The 25,799-nt window shown below is 37.8% G+C and overlaps 1 protein-coding gene across 4 annotated transcripts in view; it reads left to right on the forward strand.

Annotated features, from left to right (window-relative positions):
• MSI2 (musashi RNA binding protein 2) overlaps positions 1-25,799 on the forward strand; it is a 272,035-nt gene that overhangs the window by 204,909 nt on the left and 41,327 nt on the right. For 3 of the 4 annotated variants that reach the window (XM_053454977.1, XM_053454976.1, XM_053454978.1), the window contains exons 9-10: positions 6,757-6,871; positions 13,383-13,457. In XM_053454977.1, coding sequence (XP_053310952.1) covers positions 6,757-6,871; positions 13,383-13,457 — 190 coding nt within the window. Of the gene's footprint in view, positions 1-6,756; positions 6,872-13,382; positions 13,458-17,058; positions 18,054-25,799 lie in introns of those variants that run through there. The other variant, XM_053454979.1, reaches the window with a different exon arrangement.

Raw genomic sequence — 25,799 nt, forward strand, 5'->3', positions numbered from 1 at the left:
CTTCTGAAACAATGTCCTTTGGACCGAAGTGGAGAGGTTTTGCCGTAATGCACAGTGTCACATTTGGTGAAAACCAAACAAAGCATATCAGCACAAACACCTCGTACCAAGTGTCAAGCACTGTGGTGGAGGGGTGATGATTTGGGCTCGTTTTGCAGCCACAGGACCTGAGAACCTTTCAGTTGTTGAGTCAGCCATGAACTCCTCTTTATATCAAGGAGTCAAATGTGAGGCCATCTGTTAGACTGCTAAAGCTTAGAACCAACAATGATCCCAAGCACACCAGCAAAACCTACAACAGAATGGCTGAAAAAGAAAATAATAAAGATGTTGCAATGGCCCAGTCCAAACTTCAACCTGATTGAAATGCTGTGGCAGGACCTTAAGAGATCTGTGCATAAATAAATGCCCGAAAACCTCAATGAACGGAAGCAACGTTGTAAAGAAGATTAGGCCAAATTTCCTCCATAATGATGTGAGAGACAGAAAACGATTATCTTAAATTATTGCTGCTAAAGGTGTACAAACTATTGAATCATAAGGTGCACTTAGTTTTTCACACATTGCTTCTACACTTTGGCTTTATTTTTGTTGAATAAATCATGACACGGTGTGTCATGTGGTGGTGCTCATCTGAAGTTGTATTTACCTAGTTTTTAGACCTGCTACGGAAAAGATGATTGTTATGTCCTGTAAAACCATAGAATTCAAAGAGGGTGTACTTGTTTGACTGTATATGTTTATGTATGCATGTGTATATATACTTGTACGGGCAGGCTCTGTTCTTACCATAAGGCAAGGCTATGTTATTATTTTAACTGGGTTTCTCATGCACCACAGCCTTGCACCACAATAAAGATACTGCCCTCCTATACTTTGTCTTTCAGTGAATACAATTTAGCTTTGCTCTTCCTTTGGTGATTTGAATAGGGATTGTAATAGAATCCCTGTGCAGCATGCAATTATTTTACATTCTATTTCACAGTCTAACTTTTCTTTTCTCAGTTGACATGTGTCGTCTGTTTATAAATGTTTTGTGTCTGGTCTCGTATGCTGTGAAAATCCTAAACGCCGCTTGTCTTTCTAATATCAGCAGTCGCCTGTTATGTGGTTGCAGAAGCTAATTACCGGGTGACTGTTTCTGACAGCGCTAATCCAAACTGCATTTTCTTGTTAATTGTTGATCCAGCCAGAAGAGATTGTATTATTACCCTGAGCATTTGTAATGAAACAGCGTGAGAAGAGGGACACACGATATTTAGACTGATGTGGTATATAGGGTTTGTATATAGGCATATTTTACACACACATTTTTTTGTTACAACATTGAAATGCATTTTAATGTGGTTTGCGTTGTTTAATTTGCGAACTATATTTTAAAAACTTTAGTTTACATTATATTTATTCATATAGCTCTAGTAGATTCCGTAGCACTCTTTCAATCGGGGGGATTATTTGAAGTCATACATGATAACAAACTGGTACAAAAGGAGAAGCAGGCCCTGCTCTTGTGCGCTTATATTCTAGCCGGTGGTTGAGGGGGAAGTGAAACAATAGGAGAGGACTGCTTGGATGGGGATGAGTTAATCGGGTCCGGATTATCTGTTGAAGTTTATTGTTCAGGTGGCTTAAAGATGATGATGGCTGAGAGTGTTAGGAAGAAAGGTTCTTGGCGTCTTGCAAAAGGTGGGTTTTCAGAAAATTATTGAAAAATAAATCAATATAAAATTACCAATATTAAAATAATCCATATTTCTTGGAGTGTACATGGAACACTACCACTTCCCTCTTCACCCCAAGCCACTCAACAATTAAACAAAATAGCATTGTTTGCAAATTCTGAGATCCTTGCATGTATTACTGTATATAATTTATTGTAATAAGAAAATGTACATAATGAGTTACAACATTTTTAAATTGTAGCATCTCCAATCGTCCTTACCAGGACATGATTTGGGTCATTTAAGCAGAGATGTCTTTAGCAATAGACAGTGTCTGCTATCTTTATTTCCATCTTGATGAGATTGTAGCTAATGTTGAAGTATGGTAATATGAGACCAATTTTGACCAACCAACACCCGGTGTATCTGGGCTAATAAGGTATATTTGAATGAGAGTTGAGCCTAGACACTAATAGGCAAGAGTGTTTGGTATGGGAATCCGTCTTGCAGGGCTAGATTTGGGATTAAATTTTGTCCCTTTGCATTTTAAAGCCAACAGGTGATAAATTACACGGGTGGGACCATAGTCGCACACTGCGTCATCTTAAAAGGAGGTACATAAGAGGCACTACAGGCCATTTGCCCTTTTTGCCCAGTAATCAGTCCCAAGCCTGTTGTCTGTGATCTCTGGCGCACTGATTGAAGGGCCGTAAGCCAAAGACTCAGTTGCTAATCGTTCCGAGTTCCCTTGTAGACCATTAACACTTGAAATTAAATTTAAATCATAAGCAGTTGTAAATTGGAAGATGTTCCATCTGGTAACCTTTCTGCATCTGAAGTAGTCTTCATTATCAGAAATAAGATGGTGGGGGGTAGATTGCAAATGTGCAGATTCTCCACTGATTTGGCGGCTTGCATTGTGTTTTTCTGCATGCTCTGTGCTGCGTCTGGAACTGTTAGCAGACATTCAGATGAGCACCCTACTCCAAGCCCTCGTAATTTCTTTCCTTATTGTTGGGTGGTGAGGTTGTTGCCTTCTTTTCCTTCCCACGTTCCTGTCAGCGGATGTCTGGCAGACAGTAACAACATGACAGAGATTGTGAAATATGAAGGTGTTTTGAGAAATGTATCAAAGGAAATATTTCACACATCAGGATGTGTCAAAGTATAAAATGTTTTGGGTTTTTTTCTTCACGCTCTTTTGTGGTTTTTTGTATCGTGTCTGAACGGTGGAAAGCAAAGGGTTGCTGTGTTTGTTTTAAATCATCCCATTACAGTGAGTTAACCTCTGCTACCTAAATGAAAATTGTATAAACCTGAGATTTCTTTTGATAGAGTTGCCTGGTAACAGGCAGCAGGTATCCATAAGACAATGAATAGACTGTCACCGATAGGGGTAATAGGAAGCGAAATGTTTAGCCACACTTTGCTACATCCCGTTATTTCCGTTCTCCTCGCGTAATGATCAGTTAGTGCTGTACACTGCTCTCCTACATGACTGCTCTTTGCAAGCAGAGATCTTATTCAAGTCCTCATTTGAAGTACAGTAACAGAACATTTTTGGCACGCATCCCACTGCATGGAGATCTGTAATAAAATAGAATGTTGAAACTCAAGCTGTCTGAAGTTTCATGAGCCGCAGAAAAGAGAATGTAAAGCCTCGAATGGATTTTTTTACATTTACAGTTGAAAAGATTAATAAATGTCACTTTAGTATAGTAACTGCTGGTTGTGTTCATCTGCCGGGTATGCTACGTGTACACGGCTTTCCTATTCATGAGTTAATGGAAAACATACGCATGTGTCTGAAATGGGGAAGAAAAATGCAAAATAAACCTTTTTTTTTTTAATCTGCTATAGTCTCAAGAGTAAAATCCTTCTTGACTCTACAGACAATCAGTAGTGGTTTTCATAGACACAAACTTGATGATTCTTAAGCAGAAATCCTTGGTATGCTCTTTCATATATATAGATTGTGGCTGGAAGATGCACCTAGTTATGGATTGAAAAATATTTTTGAAACTGTGCGCGTGTTTATATAAACTGTGTATATATATATATATATATATATATATATATATATATATATATATATATATAAACACTTGAATGTATGCTGAATTTAGCACAGTTAAGAGGGGTAAGATGATAACTGGATCTGTCATGGGTGTAAGGGGGCAAAATAGGCAAGGTGTGAGTGCAATAAACCTGGCGATCAGAAAATAAAAGGTTATCCGGGGCTATTAAAAAAACAAAAAAAAAAAACTGATCATGGGATATTAATTATTTGATAATGAATAATAATGTATTCATAAGGATACATTATAAAGAAGATTTCATATTCTTTATCAGTAGGTAAGCATACAAAAGAAGTATAGAAGGTCAATATTGAGACTGAAACAATGGGCATTTCTGACCTAGAGCTCACAATCTAAAACAAGTACAGGAGACAATTCTATAATATTAAAGTGTATGTCCTTTTAATAATCCAAGTATACTTTTCTACGGCTTCTCGGATGGTGATTCCAGTTTCTGCTTTAACCTATTACTCATCCTATTACCTTTTAAAGGCTGTAGAATGCATGTCGAGCTGCCTTTATTGTGTTAGATATATTGTTTCAGAAGACACTATGAATACCATTGACTTTAACGATCGGTAGTTGGTAATTTTCTTGTTATAAGGTGACATTCAGACCCAAATTATGGTGAACCAGGATAGGGAAATGATCACAATGTGACATCCCAGCGACTTCCCATACAATAATAGGTACAAAAGAATTTCCAATGCGATCTTGTCAAACAGCCAAATCCAGAGGCTCATATAAAGCCCAGTGTAATCACGTCTGCTTCATATACTATACTCCCATGGCTTGCATGGATTAAACAAGTCCCAGCTCTGCTGGTTCCCCTGAGTCCAGCAAGCAAGAAATCACACATTATCTTGTGCAGGATAAATTAATCCGTTAATCAAAACACTGATGTCTCACTCTGCTTCAGAAATAATGGCTTTTGTTGTACTGCTGATTTGTGACAGGTTCTTTTCTTGTTTAACGGTTTTCAGTTGGACTTAATGAAATCTTGCGTAGGTTCGTCTGACCATATGGCAGCAAAGTGAAATCAGCCATTTTAAATACGTGTCAAAGAGTTGCTTGATAATTCCAGCCATTTTGCAGCAGCTGGTTTGTCCTTTCAGACTCATAAGAAAATGTTAAGATACGGAGTTTAGCTTGGTGCTGGGAAGGAATTAGCCATGTGGGGTTTTCTCAGCAGGCCTTTTAACACTTTAAGTTACCATGAACAAGCTTTAGTCCTAAAGTTGGCTCTTTGAAGTTGAGGTAACAAGCAATGTAAATGTTAATTGTTATTAATGTGTAAGTATACTGCACAGCACCTGGATGAAGGAAGGATAATAAATTTGGAAAGGTACTTTAGTGGTTTCATCATATTTTGTGGTTCCGTTATTTGGAGAAGCATATTAAGTTAATGGAGATTTGTAAAATAGGTTTAAAAGAGGAAAAAAAACATTTCTGAACTGATCAGTACAGCAGACAGGTTTATGTTGTAGCCATTCTTATCCTTGGCAATTAACATACAGGTTTTACAGAATTTAGCAGGATTCAGCAGTTGAGAATGATTGACTTATAAGTACCTATTATAGCTATGTCAGGAACTAGCAAGGTTCCATCTGGAGCCTCCAGTCAGTTTCTTCAATCTCTGGGTAGAGGGAGACGTGTTTGGTCATGCCCACTATCTACCTAGGTTCTACCTTCTTCCTGCCCTGTAAAGTCATTTTGAGGCTAGTTCTGTCCCTGTGTGAGAGCTCTGGGGAACAAACCCTGGGAAGTTCCCAGCTGTGTTTATAACTTATTCATCATGCAACATGCATAGTGCACACTGTATAAAATAAACATTTCAAGGCTCACTGGCTGCACATCATAGTTAGCGAAAGGTAACGTACAGCATCAGCTCGCTGCTTAATCTCCAGAAAACAAAACTCTAATCAGATACCCATGGATAACCAACGACTTGACAAAAATCCAGAAAAGCAACAAAATAAAGGCATTAAAAAAATCAATACACATTATTCACATTAAGTATTCACGTTAGTGTGTGAGTGATGTATTTACTTGATTATAAGATGACCCCCAAACTTTGGATCTTAATAAAAGAAAAAAAAGGAATGAGAATATTGGGGAAAGACTATTGGGAAAACCAAAAATCAAAACTAAAAGTCAAAATCAAAAGTTTTTGCTTCCACACACTCTTGGTTACTCACACTCCCATTCACTCCCTACCTACTAAGCTGACTGCTTCCGTGTCCCTGTCTTCTTTTCCCTAGCCCCTCTACTACTCTTTCCTCTTCTTGTTCCTGTCTTCTTTCTTCGTCTGCTTCTCCTGGCATCAGGTCCGTTATCCAGGTACTTTCACAAAAGGGTGGAGCTTCCACACCCCCCCCTCCCCTGATTGGAAGAACAGAGGAGAGTCTGTTCCTATGGTGCATGCCATGGCTCCACCCTTTCGCGGAAGTATTCTTAGAGGCCAGTAGATGGTGAGTTCGTGGAGAAAAAGAAGTGTTTCTGCACCTCTCTTTCCCCGCGATTCCATCTGCTCAGCCCTTTCGTACCTGGATAATGGAGAGAGTGTGAGAGAGTGAATGAGAGCATGAAGGAGTGTTGGCAGGGGGCACCAATTGTTGTTGTGACAACTGTATCTCACTTTATCCTGAGACAATTCACTACATCCCGTAACATCAGCTGTGGGTAAGATCTGTTCAACAATGAATATGATGAAATAGAGGGTTTCTAAACATTACTGTTCTTATAAATGTATTTCAGTGTATAATACAGTCTTGTTCCTTTGTTTACATTACGACCTGTGCTGCCTACGTGACTTGTTCTTTTAGTTATTTCACTGATAGCAGGCAATATTAACCTAGGACAAAATTTGATATCTGTGCTGCCAACTGGCCTATAATTTAAAGACAGTGACTATAACACACTTTTTTAATTTGTGTTTTACTTTTTCCTTTGGTATTGTTATTTGACATTTGAATGGAATTAATTTGCATCTCATTTTGCTTGTCTTCCTTTAATAGGTTGAATGTAAGAAGGCACAACCTAAAGAAGTTATGTTTCCTCCAGGAACGAGAGGCCGAGCGAGGGGCCTACCCTACACTATGGATGCTTTCATGTTGGGCATGGGGATGCTGGGTAAGTTGCCCACACAATATTTGGCGCACTTTTTATTTCCAGTGTACATACGCAGCAGATTTTCAGGTGTATTCAAACATATTGTACATAAAGTAATTCTAAGGTTTTAATATTATTCACATGCCTTCAAACTTATAAAAAATCTATGCTTTTTCAATGTTTGAAGTGAGCAAGTTAAACATTTTTAGACATTACAAAAATACTTTGCATTTTGCTTTCCTGGTGAAAATAAATTTAAGAAACCCATATGCAGCTACTGCCACCTACCTATTTTATCAAGTAGCTGAATGTAGGTATCCTACCTTTTATAGTAATGCCAGTGTTTTAAAACATGAAATAATATGTTGTTTGGGGGGAAAAATATCCTATATACACTTGCCTTATAAACGCAAGAGTTAAACTAGCTGCCTGATTTTCCTGACCGTATTGGATTAAACTATTCTCCCTACAGGTAACTCATTTTCAAAAAAGGTTTCTACAAAGTACCCACCATGGCGCAGAACCCACAGCAGCCATCTTGCTTGCAGTGCCAATTTTTGAAAAAAACAAACAAAAAACCCAAAACATTTCTTTACCATAGGCACCTAGTAATTTGTGGTGTGCTCAGCTTTAAATTTGCAATCTCTGTCAGGGCTGGAACACTCTGTGGTAATGTGTTTCCATGGCCAACTGGGGCCTGTTTAATTCAACTTGTGTTGCCTCTCCAAAGCAAGCTGTGAAAGAGGATGAGGGTAGATCGGAGGTGTTAAGTTTAAGCAAGAGAGTGGAGCGGAGGTAACAAGCAGAGGCATGCTTAAGACAGCCCCATCTCTGGCTATTTATGCTGGAGGATAGTGGTGTGTGTGTATGTATATATATGAAAGATTTTCTCATTTAAATGTTTAGCAAAGCAGCAGAAATAAAATTCTATTAAAAAACAACAACACAGACTTTACTTGTCACTTTTGCTTAGCACCCAGTAGGACAGATGAGGGTGTACAGTCACTTGACTCCTGAGCCAATCCTTTAAGATCCTAAGGGATCAAATGGGTAAACACCATTCTACCTCAATAGAATCAAGCAAGAGCTCATTTGCCGTGGCCCGTTGTTCCAGTGGTGAGCTGTGTCTCTTTTCCAAATAACCCATAGCAGTGATATAACCCGACTGCATTTTCTGTGCCAACACAAGAAGCTTCAACTAACTGGTATTTCTGCTGCAAGAATGGTCTTAAAGATTCTTCTCTTCTTTGTAAATGATTAACATTTCCTCCTGGGATAGCCACATTTGCATTTAAATGGATGTCTTAAATAGACTGTTTTACCCTTATTCACAAAAATAGAATGATGAAGGATGCAGTATGTTCATTCCGACTAAAAATGATCCTTTCTCCTGGAGAGAAATTGAGTCACACATTTATTCTCATCTCCTAATATAGCTTTGACAGATCCACAGAGCTTATTCGAAATGGCTTTTTTATGTAGTTTATATGTGGTGGAGAAATGCTATAGTGGCAGTCTGTTAAATGTATCTCAAATAAATATAATTTGGTGGTGGATCTCCTGCTCTCTAATGCTACATAATGTATACGTTTTAAAGTTGAATGTGCTAATTTATATTGTATACAATGTAAGGGTCGCATTCTTCGCGTATCTGGATGTCCTATGCGGACACTTGCCTTTAAGGACCTATGAACGGCATAGAACGTTGTCTTCTAAATATTGTTCCACGGACTGATTGATCCCAGTGCAGAGTTCCACCACATGGACTAAAAAACCCCATTGTGTCTATAAAGTACCGTCATTGTGATCTCGGGCAGCAATTATATTAATGCACCTTTGAAGCCCCCTTTTTTTTTCTGTTGAACATTGCAGTTTAAAGATAAAATCCAGTCATTCAGTAACTGTGAACTATTTATTAAAACCTGGATTAGAAATTCTCCCCGTCTTTTTTTAAGTTGTTCATTAATACGTAACCATTATTGGAAAATGTAGATTTATATAAATTCACTTTGGCTGTGATTGGTTAGTGTGATGTTTTACTGTATTACATGTATAGCTAGTGTGTTTTAGAAAAAGAATTAACTGTGTCACTGCCATAGAAAGACATTATCCTGTTTTACCTGACACATGATTGTTTCGACCATCATTCTGCTAGAGTTGTCATATAGAAGATGTACAGTGCATTGCATGAATGGAAGCTTTTGCTGGTTATTGTATTGTGCATTTTTTTGGATCTTTTGGTCACATATTTTTTTATTCAGAATTTAAATTGCCGATCTAATGAAATATTTTGTAATGAGTTTGGTATATAAATGCCAAAATGTCCACTTACTGTGATCTTAGCAGATCCTGGGTTTATCAGACACAGCAGATTGTTGAATGTGCTACATTTTTATGTATTCTGAAATTCAGTAGCTAATTCTCTATTCCACAGCAGTTGAACCATTTCTGGAACAGAATGTTGCCCCCCCCAATAAAATCTGGAAAAGGTGGTTATTTGTGGTTCAGTGCTATTGTGCCATTCCATCCAGGGGCCCAGTATAAAATGGAAGTAAAACTTAAACATATGTCTTTAGTATCCCCATGTATTTATCTAGAAGTACGTCGACCTGCACTGGATGACATAATATTTAGCTTTTCCCTCAAGATCATTAAAATAGACAAAGGGATAATTGAAAAACGCACAAGTACTTCAATGCCAGAAATGTTAAGAAATCGGTGACGCTGGTCCCAAAATGGCAACCCTGCCACCAAAGCTCCAATTCACAGGAAGTAACGCCCTTTAGGGTTCTCAGACAATGTTTAAGTTAAATACAGTTTTAGAAGTCTGTTGTGATTGCCTGTTTCTGCAAGCACGGATTTTAGTAATGTGAAATACTCTGCAAACCAGAGTACCGGTAGTTACTGGGTAACTGATATATGTTTCTATTTCCTTTTTAATCTGATTCTTCTCTTGCACTTTCCTAAACAAATACTGATAAAACAAGCTTTCATCGTATAATACTAACTCTTTATTGCCAGCAAATCTAGGCATGGTGGATCTTGTGCTTTCTGTTTGTGCATATTCACTGTATCTGCAAATAACTCCAGATCAGCTGTCTGATTGGGAATCATGATTCACGGCTTTGTCCTGGGCTCCAGACCTAGCTTTGGTCATCCGACAGTTAGAAACAAACTACAAAAAGTTTCTATACTTAAATTGAGTGCACTCAAAGATCTCGGGTGGGTGCTACAAACATGAGATGTCCCCTGCAGGGGCACACTACTTACAAAGATAACAGCCTCCATATGACGCAGGACTCTTGGATGGAATGTTGTCAGGACACTATCAATTCATATCTATAAAATATTAGTTAAACCCCAAATTCTATTTACTATCTTTATTTGGAAAAAAAATCTGGACATTTTGCTTAAATGTTTTGTCGACTTGCACTAAAACAGCATATCATTTGTGCAAAACACACTTTTCCTCCTAAGTTTCCATTAGATCTGGTAGTTCTATGTATGCATGACATGTGCGATAGTCAGCAGCTCGTGTATTTGTGAGATGGCTTCGATGTGCCGTCCAACAATCCATTTCATTGGCAGGGCCACACAGTGGTTAATGCCATTCTACAACAGCCATGGAGCAGGGTATCCAAGCAGAGCTGTGATTTCTTCTTATTTTTACTTTAGTGACAAGACATAATTATCGTGAGATTGATCATTCCCTGGAAGTATTGAAGCAAACAAATTGTTCAGCGGCCGGGCGCAGGACGAGCACAGCTCCTAATGGGAGCACAGGATAGGTCATCCTGACCATAATTTGGCTTGATGAAGTATCCACATGGGCATGGTGTTAATGTGCTATTGATATTCAGCCAGCCAATTTCCCCGCTCAGACAGGGGCTGTGACTCGTTAGAGCAGAGCCGGGCATCACAGAAGCAAATGATGAGGAAAATTGAAGTAATGTTGTATTATAAATTTATGATTTCATCTGCCATGACCTGAAAGATGTTCAGTGATGGGGCTTATGATTAGACCCGTCAGACACAGAAGCAACACATTTTATCTTGGTTAGACTTGTGAAATGGTGCCAGATAGAGGAGTGTACACTGGCCTATTAGAGGATGCACACATCAGCTTGCTTTCTTTCTTTGTTTAAACCCCCTATGGCTTGAGGGCGAAGGAGTCAAATTTCGAAATAGTTTCTACACATGAAACCGTATAAAGAACTTAAGGTCCAGGGATCAGATATTTAACCTTCTGGTGATATTGTGCAGTGTTTTTTTGTTATTTTTTTTTTTTTTTTTTTTTTTACAAAATAAGAACTGCAAGCTCAACACATTAAAATAAATACTAGCTTTGCTTATAAAAGGATTCCAGTGCAGGTGTCAAGATAATTATTTGCAGATGGATTGCTGTTTGTTTTTTATTTGTACTATGTGGATGTTATTAAGGTAATTTGATATGTCACCCACCAGAGAACAAACTGTTCAACACATAAAAGTGTGTGCATGCCCATATAAATATATACATAATATATATAATTTGTTGAGCAACATATAACAAAGGGGCTATAGCCATGTTATACAAAATAAATGTGTAGTCTAAGACCCCTTCAATATTAGTGAAAAGCAGATCAAGAGAAACATGCACACCTTGCTTGCAATGGCAAATGCATGTACAAGTACTGAGTTAAATATTTGTCAAATATGTTTGACAAACGCATCACAGGAACGCAATTCACAGCCCGCAACAGGGTTAGATGAAGGGTGGGTCCATGAACTCTCTCATAGTTTTATGTGCCTTCATTTGGATCTTAAATGCAAGATCCGTGGTATAACTATTTAAAACATGGTTTGATGCTAGCATCGCATATTCTGTATACTCTTATGTTAGACTTTTTATAAAGGTGAATTTATGAATGTCATTAATATTACTGATACAACCTATTTGTGTTGGTTATATTTTACATGTTCTTTTGAAAGCCATTTGTTTAATGTTGTATGCCCTGTCTGGGCATTTGATAACACACATGATGCTGCTTATATGAACTTGAACTGTTCCCAAAGTGCGACTTTAGAACAACTAAAACCATTGCGTTTGCCAGAGCATGTAACAAGCAAAAAGATGACTCCAAGAAATAACCATGCGTGCCCCCTCTGCATTGCACCCTGCTCAGCCTTACACATCGTATCTGAGAACCACAGCTGTTCTACACCCAATTCTCCAACCAACCCCCCCCCCCCGGGCCTTCGATATCATCCTTTTGTTATTTCAAAAAGTGTATCGAGCTTTACAATCTACCGCTGATATGTTAACTGTGGTACTTTGGGCTTGAGGGATAAAGCATTACTAGTACCTTTATCTCAAACTGTCAATAGCTGTAATGCAAAGTACATCTATTCTAAGCTTTCCAAATGTCACAGCAAACCTGTGTTGTGTTTAGCTTGAGTGCTTGGCATTTACTCTTCCAACTAAAAGGTATGGACATTCATCTGTCTTGGGGTACAAAGGGGCATTTAATTACTGCACATAAAACAGCGGTTCCCTGGATTCAGCAGCAGAATGTTAACCCATACGGGTACATATTGTTAGCTGCACATCCTCTCTCAGGTGAATGGTCAATAGATCTCTTGCTAATTACAAAGTCCCAAAAGAGACACTGACTTGAATTAAGTGTCAAATGTGATGCTTTCTCTGTAGAAGACCTACAGGTTGCTAATTCACAATTTATTAAAGTTATTTGGCTCTAAATAGCTCATTCTTTAGATTTTAACCCCTTAATGACAAAGCCCGCACATGTACGGGCTCAAAACGCATTGTTTTCAATGGGTTTAGGGACCACCCGTTGTCCTTAAGGGGTTAAGTGTGTTCATGGAAGCGTTGTCCCTTTCAACGAAGGTTTTGCCTGCTATGGACTTTTGCTATAGGAGGTCACTTTCAAGACCTGCCAGTCACGCATTGCTTCTCGTTTCTTTGGGTTGGCACAGCAGTGTCCACCAATTCACGTTGCTTTATTTCTTTATAGATGTAATAAGAAACAATTCAAGAGTCTGCATAGCTTTAATAATAAACAATGAACATCTGTCCCTGTAGAGTTGCTGTTTAGACAAGAGCAAAATAACAATGTGTACATGAATAATCAAGTTGGATAGAAACAAAATGTTATATTAAACCACCGTTCTTTGATCTTTATGCTTTATCTAATGTGATTTATTCTTTTGTAATCTGCTATAAACTGAGCATTCAGAGGGGTTAACATGAGCAAGGTAGCCATGATTATTCAAGCTAAAAAAGCTCAATGGATCACGGAGAGTAGATCTATATTTCTTTGCCATCATAATTTGGTTTGTTACATACTATTAGCTAGTGATTATAAAGAACGGTTCTGGCCCATGTTCCCAAATATGAAATGATCACCATGGCAACCGGTGGAATACTTTTGCTGATTGCTCTACTCTTAGCACTTTTAAAAACCGGTCCATTTTTACCAGGAAATACGGAAACGATACTGACCCTTTTCTTTCTGTTTGTTGTTTGTTTAAGGTTACCCAAACTTTGTCGCAACGTACGGCCGAGGATACCCTGGATTTGCCCCAAGTTACAGCTACCAGTTCCCAGGTATTTCCGTGTCCGTGTTGTGTTTCTTTTTAGTGTATCTATGCACTATGCAATGTGAGCGTCCATCTGTCTCATTCATGTCACTGCCATCCTGAGCAGCTGGAATATAAATTTTAATCCTTGAGTGATACCATGTGACGTGCCTGCATTAGAGTTTCATGGCATTAGCTCCGGTACGGTATATCCTAAATCCAAAGGCTACGTGGATCTGGCTATTTGAATGACCTGGGCTTTTCTGATGACGGCCTGCTCTTTCAGCTCAGCTATCCTTCCAGTTCACATCTCTTCCAATATTAGTGTTCCCGTGTGCTTGCCTTTGTAGACTACTGCCGCCGTGCATTGAGAGGCTTGCTTTTTGTACCAATAACAAGCTTCGCTAGACTTACAACTTCCAATTTTGTTATTCATTAGTGTTTACACAACTGAACAAGAATGACAATGATCTTTACATATTTTCAACCATTTCTTATATTAAGTGAAGAAAGAAAGCAAAATACCATTTTCATTGCCTGATTTTGATATTTTGTACAGTGAGGATATGAACTTACAAGCATTTTAAAGAACTCATCCTTCTAATATTATTAAATATTCATATGGAACACCCATGTTTTATCTAGAAAGTGCAGCATAGCTGGACCATCTTTAAGGTGTTCCTTTATTATTGCACATGAGTACAGCTGAAATCAAGAGGAACATCATGTATGATAACACATTTTCTTAACAATTCTAAATTGTTAGTTATAATTATTATAATTAATATTAATTCATTGTTGCTGTGCGTTTGTATTCTTTCATTGCCAACCCATGTTTTCCAGTGCTTCCTCATCATTAGTGTGTACATCTATCTATAACCAAGTAATTCAATGTAGGACTTAACGCAGTTTATTTAAACAAAACTTGTTAACCTTCTTCTTCGTTCAGTAAGAACAAGCATTTTCCCTGGTCGAACTGAAGGTCTTATATATTCATTAAACTGGGTTTACATAAGTATGCTGTGTGAGGTCATAAAGGTTAAGAATCAGGCCATCCAGTTAAAAGGGAAGACCAATTAGTAGTTGTTGAAGCAAGTTATGATGATGTAGTGAATACAAAGCGTTGTAGTGTGTGTGAGAAGAGGTCACGGTGTGAAACCCATTACAGAGCCAGGTGTGGCATACTACAGCAATTGACCAAACACACGGAGGAAAACAGAGGGCAAGAATGAAAAGATAACCTCTGTGCATTCCATTAACTATTTGTGGCATAGACATCTTTATCAAGCAATACATTGTTCCCACTACTATGGCACCCAAGGGATTAATTTGAGGAGTGTCGAGGTGGTGTGGCTCTGCGTTTTTTGGCTTCCCAATTAGCATCTTATCAGTTATGTTTCGGTCACCTCTCTTTCATCTTGATCGCTGCATTTAACTCTCTACATTTTTAATCCCCTCTCTGTTGTGATATAGATTAGTCCACATTCACAGGGGATATCTGAAATCATCAAAAAGAATTAGGATGAAAACATCCACTCTCTTTTTGTTGCCTTTTTAAGTCATGCTGCATTCAAAGACTATGGACGTCTATTCTAGTCTGTGCTCATATGTGATCCTACCTAATGCACATATGTCATCATGTTTCAATTTAGTGCCTAATAAATATTTAAGTTACCAGTTCCCTCTCCTGAACTTTTAGGCATATACTAGAGATTAATTTCAAGCATTATCAACAGTAAACCTTGTTTAAATATTTGAGTACTAGTTAAGTGACAAATAATCACCAGCATTTTACGGAGCTGTTTGCGTTGCCTCAGTGTCAGAACCCTACTTTAACCCCAGAAAGGTCTAAATATACGCCTGGGATTGTTGTGTATCCCCTATGGGTGACATAAATCCGATATCCTGGAGTTATTACCTCTGTAGTAGCAAAGACACTTCTGTATGGGTACTTAACATACGGAAAGCTCTGAGCTATATATATAACGTTTTGTTATGAACATGAACTAAAGACTGTACGAAAAAAAAATTCACAAGGGTCCTGCTGGAGGCACAAAATGTTTTGCTCTGTTGTGTTTAATAGGGGAAGGCCGAAAGTGGCTTGTATAAAAATTGGCTTGATTGTATAGTGTATTCAAATGGAACCATCACTTAAACAGTTTTATCAGTAAACACTTAGACCAGCAGGACCAACATGCATTCTATTATACAGCAAATAAATGCTACATTTATCTGGCACAATTGTTAAAAAAATCAGCAGACACTATAGGATTTGTTGGCAGAATTGTGCTTGCACACATAGAATGGTCACGAGAATGACAACAGTAACGTAGATCGTAAAAAAAATATTGAAGTTATTGTGCTAGCTGAAGCGGTTTTATTAGTTATTTTATAAGGGTTCAGCTGTATTTGTTGTAAACACAAATCTTAACTTTTTGTCTGTAAGTACCGTGAACCCTCTCTGTTTTATGCATCGTTATAAAGTTCATTACTAGTCATTAGAGCTTATCCCCTGACCAGATATATACACGCACGCACATACACACACACGCATATATACACACATGCACACACGCTTACACATATACACATACAAGAATTCCCATAACATGCTCAGTGTGTAAAAATAAATGCATAACAAAATAAGTGAAAAACTATATAACCCCCACTCATTAGTTGCCCTGGATGTTCACTGACTTTGCGTTTATAAAACAGTATTATATGGTATTGTAGGTGCGATAGTGCTTTGTTCTTCTGGGTTGAAATATGTGAATATTTGGAGCGGAGTCTTTGACTTGACGTGGAGCAAAGGAAGGGAAAAAATAGATTCTTCTTAAGCATCTGTAATTTCAGTCCTGCCTCAAGACACCTAAGAGACTTAATGTATTTATTCATTTGCTTACTGAGTTGGCACACTTGTCTCTTGTGGCAAGATTTCGGCTTGATCCAAGATTGTAGTTATAAGGCTTTAGAAGCTGTCAAAAGACACACAAGAATTTAACAGCTTTGCTGTATCTGACAACTAGCAGCAAAGGGGTTAATCCCATTTGATCCTTAATTACATGCTGGATGATAATTCTGTTAATTAATTGCATTTTTTTAAGGGGTAGACAGGATATAAATTGAATATTATGATACTAGCATGTATTTATCTCTGTTCCGTTCTGTGTTTGAACTATTAATTTGAGTGCAGCCCTGGACCGTCCTATATGTACTGGAAAACCCATTTTGTCAAGAGATGAAGGATCTAGTGTTTACTTAGGAAAGAGGTCTGGCTTAGACAAAGCTCAAAAGACTCACTTAGTATAAAACTGTTCCAATATTTTACTATACCATCATAGTACAGTAATTAAATTGGAGGTATAAAATACGATTGGCGTCCTATTTTCCAATAGCCCATATGCTTGTTAGACCTTACACGTTCCTTGAGTTCCATACGTTCCTTCGTTCCTAGATCATACCTTCCTTCTGTTTAATTTCTCTTTAGGCTGCATGTGTTCGTCACATCATCTTCTCCATATTCCGTTTTTTTTTGTAAATTAATTTTATTTATTTTTTCTTAATATATATATCTGGGACATTTCTTTGCGATTCAGTCAATTAATTCCTGTTCTCATTTCACTTTGCAGACTATTTGCCGGTATCACAAGACATAATTTTTATCAACTAGCTCTTAAAGAGGCATTACAAATAAACCAGGGTTTAACTGCTGATCTAAAGGGAGAGCGCGGAGTGGCACTATTAAAATCTCCCCAGCTCCTCTTACATTTGTATCTACTTTTTTTGTTCATTTTTTTTTAATTGTCATTACTCCCTTTTCTCATGCTCCCTATTTCAAGTCACTTTTTGTTTGTTCATTTTATTATTATTTTTAAGGAATATTTTTTTTTCTTCACTTTTTTTTTAAAACTCTTTCAGTTTGTTCTTTGTACGTATTTTCTGTGGAAAAGGAGATTAATGCAGAAAAAGCACTTCTCACAAACTTCTTAGCGGCATGCGATGGATCGCAGGTTGTGTTAATGGACATGTCTGAGCCTTTAAGATTTCGGCACAGAAAAAAAATAAGTGTGGGGCATACTAGCGAGGTGTCCTATTGTTAAGCAATTAGGTAGTCTAGAAAAAAAACATTATCCAGAATGCATGATGAGGTAGCACATGAAACATTGAAGCTGGCAACTGCATAATTAGCAGACACCCTGGTTTTCTTTTGACATGTCCTTTAGGAGCTGCCATCATTAATAGCTACAGGGACGTGTGAAAAATGAAAGTTCTAATCCAGTTTTGTCATCTCGAGGACGGAGCGGCGGCCCACGCTTCGGCTCCGTTGCAGCTTGTGCTAGCAAGGCCAGCTGTATTGCCACACAGCAGCAAACGCCTTCAGTCATAATCATAGTCATTTGATGGATAGATCTAGAAAAGATGTCAGTGTCTAAGAGAGTTTTAACTGCTAGTGTGATAGCCCATTATCGAGTTACAAACGCCTTACATGCGATCTCCTGTCTGACGGAACCAGCCGCGTTAAGAAATACATTTGTTTTGCCGCAAGAGGTGGAAGGCACCGGAGCCTTTTCTGTAACGCCTTCTAAGAAGCTGGCATAGTAGCCCCCTGAACTATGTCTGCACCTCTGCGACAACCCCACGGGTGGGTTTTACTTATGAACTATGGGCAACAGACTATCCTCTGCACATATCCACATTATAAACGTCTCTATATGCCCGTGTTTCATTGATTTCGATTTAACAATAGATGCAGAAAAGACTTTCTAATTTATTTCATGGCAACTTAAACAATGATTTTTTGCCTCCATCTGTCCAAACGTTTGCTTCTTTTTTTTAATGCTGGTTTTTGGTTTGCAAATACCCCTGCTTCACAATCATGCCGACACTGAAAGTGCCCAAGGTTTAAGCTACACAATGTTTAAAGGCAGCCTTTTCTATTTAGTACATATGATAATAATATGAAACCAATGACATATTTAACCTATGGTACTGTATTTATTTGTGAGCTAAAAAGTATGACCAAGTCTTCTTGGTAAGTCCCATAGTTAGTTTTTTTTAATATACATATATATATATATATATATATTATACTTCTTGTAACTCATTGTATATAAATCAGGTTCCTAATCCTAGAAGGGTGCATGCCTCGTGTTACCATGCAGGGGCATTTTATTTTTTTAAAATATCCATTAACTGGATGCCCATTGAATACCCCTCACCAGATGAAGCCGGTTCAGAGCGGTTTAGGAAGCGTTTAATTCTGTTTATGTGCTGTGGTGATGGGTCACTCATGTAATTTTGCTGCTCCATTTTGACTGTGCCTTTTTTGCTCAGTTGCATGTTCAAGGGTTTGTGAGAAGCAATCTGCACTTTGTGTCTGCTGTAATTGCATTGTTTTTTTTATATTCACGTGCTCACTGTCAAATGCTTGTTAAATCCCAGCTGCTTTTCCCATCACTCTTTTGCCTAGAAATTTGCAACATAATTTGCATTGTGGGGCTGCGAGAAAGGGAGCCAGCCTCCGGAGTCCTCAAATACTGAATATATGTCATTTCTGTATGTACACGGGCACGGATGTTTGCAGCGCTCATAAAAATACTTATTTCAGCTCCTGATATAATACTCAATAGGTCTATACAATTAAATACCAATCACAACAGCATACTAATTCACTCCGGCGTTACGGGAATCATGGTATGAAAACTTTGCTTGTCAATTTAAATATGTTATATGGTCCATCACCATATATAAGGCCACATTAGTTCCGTGGAAGTACATAAACATATACTTAATGCCTCTTGTTCTTAAGCACAGAAAATTAAGTCCCCAGACCCTATACTCAGCTGATCCTACCAAATGGATAACCCCATAGGCTGCCTCCATGATCATGTTAAAACTTTGGTGTTATTTTTAATAATAATAAATAACAATAATAATTTCCCATCAATGTCAGCTGTTTAAATGCACCATAATATATAGTTTTTTTTATGTAACTATCCACTAAAAATGTAAGTGAAGGTGGGATTTTCTCATTCATTACAATTTTTTGTTTAAAGTTGTATTAAATGTCAGAGCTACACATTACACTGCCCTTTTTGCAGAGGAAGCCTGTGTCATAACACATAGTTAAATTGATGAAATTAAATGTTTCATCTCACCCCAACCCATATGCCACTCCATTTTGTTGCTGATCTGTCTAAATAAATATCTTATTACAGAAATCTAAATTTTCAGTTCTGGAAGGAAAAGCATGTTACAGTTCTGCAGGTTTATAATGCAGTTATCACAGTTGGCAAACCAGAATATCAAAGGCACGCATTTCTGCACTAGGTAACCACGCTTGCCATTTTTTCTAGGACGAACACATATTACACATGTTGCTAATAACACATGTAAAGTGCAACCTACAGTATAGGGATTCACAGAATCAGTGACTTTTATAAAGCCTACATACTGCAGGGTGGCATTTAGTTCTAATTATATAGTACAGCATGACGTGTTCAAAATGTACTGTTCAAAAGTTTGGGGTCACTTAGCTGTTTTCATTGAAAACATGGCAATTTCTAGCTGTGTAACAATTTCAAGGGGTTTTTAATTATCAATTAGCCTTTTAAACTTGGATAGGTCAACACAACTTGCCCCTGGAACACAGGAGTGATGGTTGCTTCTGTGCGCCTATGAAGATATTCAGCTGAAAATCAGCCATTTCCAGCTCCAATAGTCATTTACAAAATTTACAATGCCTACACTGTATTTCTGATCCATTTTATGGTATTTTAATGGGCAAATTCTGCTTTTCTTTCAAAAGCAATGATATTTCTAAGTGACCCCAAAGTTTTGAACAGTAGTGTGCGTTTTTTAGCATTCACCCCCTTCTGCGCAGGTGTAACAACAAAGGCCCCTGTGTTTGTGAACCGCATCACATCATAGCTAAGTGAGCATATACACAATTCTAGGTGAAATAATCCTGGTGAAGGTTACACAAATTTCATTATTGACACTATCATAGCGCACCTGGGTCCCTTAAACAAAATTCAACTGCATTCGATGTGCCTGCTTTTGCATCCTGCTCATTTGCGTTTTGGTTGGCTCCCTTTTCTTTTGCTCTGCACAATTGCTTTTAATCAATATGCCTTTTTGTTTTTGTTATGACCATGAACTGTGATAGCTTGTCATTGGGATATAATCACCATCCTTGGAGTCTTGTAGAACTGTGATTTTACTATGCATCATGAAGGGCCAACCCCTGTGAGCCTCTGCCAAAAGAGTAGAGTTGAGCCAGTGATTATAGTGAAATCAATTGTCTGCTCAGCCCTTCTTACAGAAAAGCTCATCGGAGTTTGCATGTCACGATGTATAGTGATATCACAGAGTTGACACTTACCTTCAGACTCCCGGGTTAGTGAATATGCCACAAACCGTGCACCAACCATTTTAGCTATTGTTAGTTGACATTACATTCCTTGTGTACATTTATTTTTGCTTTCTGTATATATATTTGACAACCGTCATTTTTTTGTTCTGTAAAGTATCTTGAATCATAAAAAAATAAATTGTTTACAATGGTGAAATGTTGTGTCCATCTCTTAGATTGTAGTTTCACACATAATAAAACATGTACGCCAACCAAAATGTTCAATTTAAACCAAGCCCAAGCCTTCGCTAGGCCACATTAAGACTCGACATTTTTGCATGCTGATGTTCAGTTTAGTTCACTTTATAACAAATTATTTCCATAAGAAAAAAACATCAATATTGAAAGTTAATGAAAAATCTGAATACAAATTTCTACAAAAACAAACCCCAAAATGTTTTCCAAGGAAGTAGAAATTAAATTGGTTGCTTTAAGAGAGTGAAGTAACGTAGGACAGCATTTTCAGCCTGCTTGGAATCAGCAATGATTCTGTATCCTCTGATTTTCTTCCTTTTTCTAACAATATTCAATATTTCAATAGCGTTTTTGGGCTGTTCTTTACTCTGTCTTGATTTTCCTCATTGTAAGTACAGCCGTGGATTCAATCAAAACTTCATAGCTTAACTTAAAGTCTCAACACGTCTGCTCTGTATATTTATGCACATGTTCATACGGATTACATGCAACCAATTTACCAGCTATGGTTTATAAACAACCACCGTAGGTCTCAGTCTGTGGTTTTGTAAGGAGTAGGAGACTGTTAACTTGTATATTGGAACTTAAGGAATGTCAGAATTATTCCAATTATTAAGAAAAGCAAGCACCATGTACCTTAATACCAATGTGAGTCTTAAACACAGACTCACGCTTTTCTTCTGCTCTTTCATACACATGATCAAATGTAATACACATGGTTAATTTGGATTTTAGTGCAAGATAGCATTTGTTATACTTAACATTACATTCCACATGGATACAAAATGAAACAAGCTTAAATGTCTTGCAGTTGTCTTGTCGTTTGCTCAGCTAGCTCCGTGCTATATTTTTTTTTGCCTTTTTTTTTTTTGTTTACTGAAATCTACATTAAAAGTTGTCCTTGCCATATGTTATCTTTGACTCTGAATCACTACCATTAATCCACATTCATCACTTGACTTACTCTAATGGAGGAAGCAAGGGATCCTTCCTTGATAGTACATGTGCAAAAGAGCAAGGAGGGTCTGCTGCCCATAGCTCATAAGTATCAATCTTTTCCAATCTTAAACATCATCGGTAGTGTTTTCAAAGAAAACAGTATGTTTACCTTGAAGTTGGACTGTGCATATGAGTAGACTGTTCCTGCTCATGAATCTGTTTAGTATTCGTAGCAGTACTTTGGTCACCATTATCGCTGAAGATTAGCATACTATCCAGCTGACCAACCAAGAAATACAGTCTGCTGCCTAGGATGCAAGGCAGTGACAGAGGCCCTCCATGGGGGCCAAGCAGACAGTTTGGGTCTTGCTGCAATAAACTGAATTCATTTAGAATGGAAATGGTGGAGAACAGAAGCCGTTTATGGATTGACTTTTGTTTATTTTTCCTTGATTCTTAATAACATTTACACTACAAACGAGTTTACAAATATTCCAAGTGATTCCATTAATTTGACGTACTGTTTTACAAGCCACCATGTAAGTTAATGTGGGCATACGAAAATGTTCTATTGTGATATAACCTACAAATATTTCAAAGAGAAGTCCCATTTTATCTACCAGGAAAGCAGCCTTATATGTACACCGCGTGTCTCCTTAAGAGTCATGCATCTCACCAATGAAAGCACCGCAGTTAGCTGATGATATCCTTTTCTCGCTTGAGTGTATGAGCTTTTTCCTGACATAGAGATCATCTTAAAAACTATATCAGTCATTTATTGCCATTCCAGTTTCCTATTGTCTGCTCGGGAACGGTAGCTGAAACACAGTTGTGTTTGGTGGAAGTATGATGATAGCCAGTTTTAATGGCAGGCACAAAACCTAGAGTGACATTAAAGATATTGTGGCAGGCTGTGGTAATAATTGATTGAGCTTGGGTTATTTTACCTAGGGAATTAGTGACAAAACTAGTAAATGAATTAGATTTATGTTCCAAAAGCATCTTCTCACCCCACCCTTGCACTAAAGGGCTCAGTAACATAACAGAAATGGAGCAATATTTTGGGAATGGGAATTTAGGATGACTGCCTCCGATGGGATTATAATATATATATGTTTAGTAGATATGCTTAACTATAAAATAGGATCTTTGAAAATGGTAAAAAATAATTAAATTGTTCAAAAATAAAATAAAATTAAAAAAATTCAATGAAAGCTTCCATTATGCATTCTTTATATCCTTGGTGTCAAACATGACTTGCAGCCATATTTAGCTATGGTGTTATATACTCACAGTTGAGTTTCCATCATTGGTTCTGTTTCAATAATCTATATTTATGTAATGAATCCAGATACAAAGTTACACATTTTTTTTTACCCATGCCTGATGCTTGAGCAGCCACTTCTGCATTTTTTTTTTACTGGGGACTACTACCAAGCTTGACGAAGGAGCTGCATATAATTATAGAGAGTTTTTATGTTGGTTTAATAACCAGAGTTAAGTAAGAGGAGCCACGAGGTGCAGCTATATGTGCTGGAAAAAACTAATGTGTGTTTGCAGTTCATACCTGAGTTTTGAACCTGTCAATTAAAGGCTGCTTTTTAAGTACAGGGAAGCATCTTTGGGGATTATTGAACAAAGAGGGTTTTGACAGGAGAGTTGCAGTTTGAAGTCCTTGGCTTTACTGTACATTACAAAGGGACAAGCTAGTGGTCTTCTGCAGGAAGTGCTTGGCTGACCAGTATAATTTGTGGTTGCATTTCTTAAGATTCACCTAATACATAGTACTATACATTATGCAGTGCCTGTTCATCCCTTCTTGCAGAAGAAACATGTCGGGGTCAGCCTTTAACAATGTGAGGTTTTACAATAGCTGATCTCTACTTCAGGCAACCACACCATAAAGAAGTGCACAGTTATAGAACCCATGCGTTAGCTAAACATTTACATTGTGTCATGTGTGGCTTGTAAATTAATAGCCACTCTCCTGAAATACCGAAGTATCTGCAGTGCACATCACATAGTTACACCGCTCAAGGCAGAACCAAGCAACTGTTCTGTAAATCTGTATCTCTTTTAGATTGCCAGTTGCAATTACAGCTAAACAATATGCATTGATGTGACTTCACAGTTTACCATAAGGGGCCATGAAGAGACAGTAGCAGCTTTGTAGCTTGACTCTGGAGTATAAGGATGTCTGATGTGGAGAGTTGAACACTGTGCACAGCCTGATCCTTGGCAATATGCAGCTAAGAGGCTTTTAAAAATGTTACAAGAGTTGTCTCACTATCAACACAGCTGGTGCTATGTAAAGCCATTGCAATATTTCCATAAAATCATTCGGTAGATCACTCCCTGATGGTCTGTAATGAAAACAATAACCATTAAAAGCAGCTTTTCATGAGCTGGGAGAAAAATCCCTCTCTGAACTGTGAAATATGAACATATAATTCCAAACAAAGAAATCCAGTGTTTCTTTCTGTACACTTAAATATGTAGACTTCTTATTGTACCGTTCATTTCATGTCAATGGAGATTGTTTCCCTTTACAAAGCAAAACTAAAGGTGTCATTCCTGCATGCTGATTTAAAATTGGATCGCCAAGCTTTGGTGGAATAGATGACATCGCACACCCAAACGTTATGTTGGTTGGCTTCTCTATATCCACCTACAGCAACCGGTAACACAAATATAAATGCACATGTATAGTTCACTAATAACCCCTTTAACAACAGATGCAACAGAGGAAACCTAGCCAGAAATGTAATATACGTTTGAGTAGACCTAAGCTCTTATGTTGGGGCTTAGACTACCCTATACCTATACAATCAATCAACACATAGCAAATGAAAATGGCTCACACATGCATATATGCATAGTATTGTTAATATAATGGATAAACATGAGATTGTGGTATATTACATGTAGTTTTGGATGCCAAGTTAACCATTTTTACTGCTTATTTCCAATTCCGTTAACCACTAATAAAAAGCTTTATCTCAAGGTCGTGAGTTAATTCCCTTATTTAGGTTGGGTGTTCTTGTTACAGTCGTGTTACATTTAGCAAATGTTTGTGATTCTGCATAGTGGCCATCTCCTGTTCGCATTATGGCAGCAATGCTTGTAATGTGGCTTGTGATGCCCTGCAATCAAGATAAACATGAAAGGCATTCAATATTGAGATGTTTAACAGACAATCAGAAAGGGGAGTTTGGCAATTGTCCCGAGAAACAGATTTCTGGTCTGATATCCAGCCACCTCTTTGTGCATCCAAACCCACCAGTACAGTCAAATCTAAAAATGCTATGAAACTGAAAAAAAAATATTATACAGGCTCCCTAGGACCCCCTTATGTACAAGTGGCAACAGATGACACCACTTCCCTTAGCCTATGTATGGCTAGTTAAATACATTGATAGATGGCATGTGGGTACCTCAACCAACTTAGTGAGGGGCACTGTTTAAATGTCCTTTTACCATTAATATTTAAAGTTGTGTCCGCTTCCCAGGGCCACTTATCTCATTAAAAAAATATTCCTACCTCTCTAAATAACCTAGATATGTGGGGGGAGGCCCTTCATATACATCCTTTGGGTGCCAGGAGGGTGGACATCGAAGATCACTTTTTCTGCTGTCACCCAGATAAACCATCATTTGTCATGTAACAATTTGCAGATCAGTAAAACGTCATATTGTTAGCAATGTCTTTTCATGAAATAAAGTACCAGTGTCAGGGTAAGTAGAAAACTACAAAGAGTTAAGAATTCAGGATGTCACAGTGTTGAGCATTTAACTGGGATGCTATCCAGAGTGCATTTCTTT

The sequence above is a fragment of the Spea bombifrons genome, chromosome 2, assembly GCF_027358695.1.
Source record: "Spea bombifrons isolate aSpeBom1 chromosome 2, aSpeBom1.2.pri, whole genome shotgun sequence".
Taxonomy (NCBI): Eukaryota; Metazoa; Chordata; class Amphibia; order Anura; family Pelobatidae; genus Spea; species Spea bombifrons.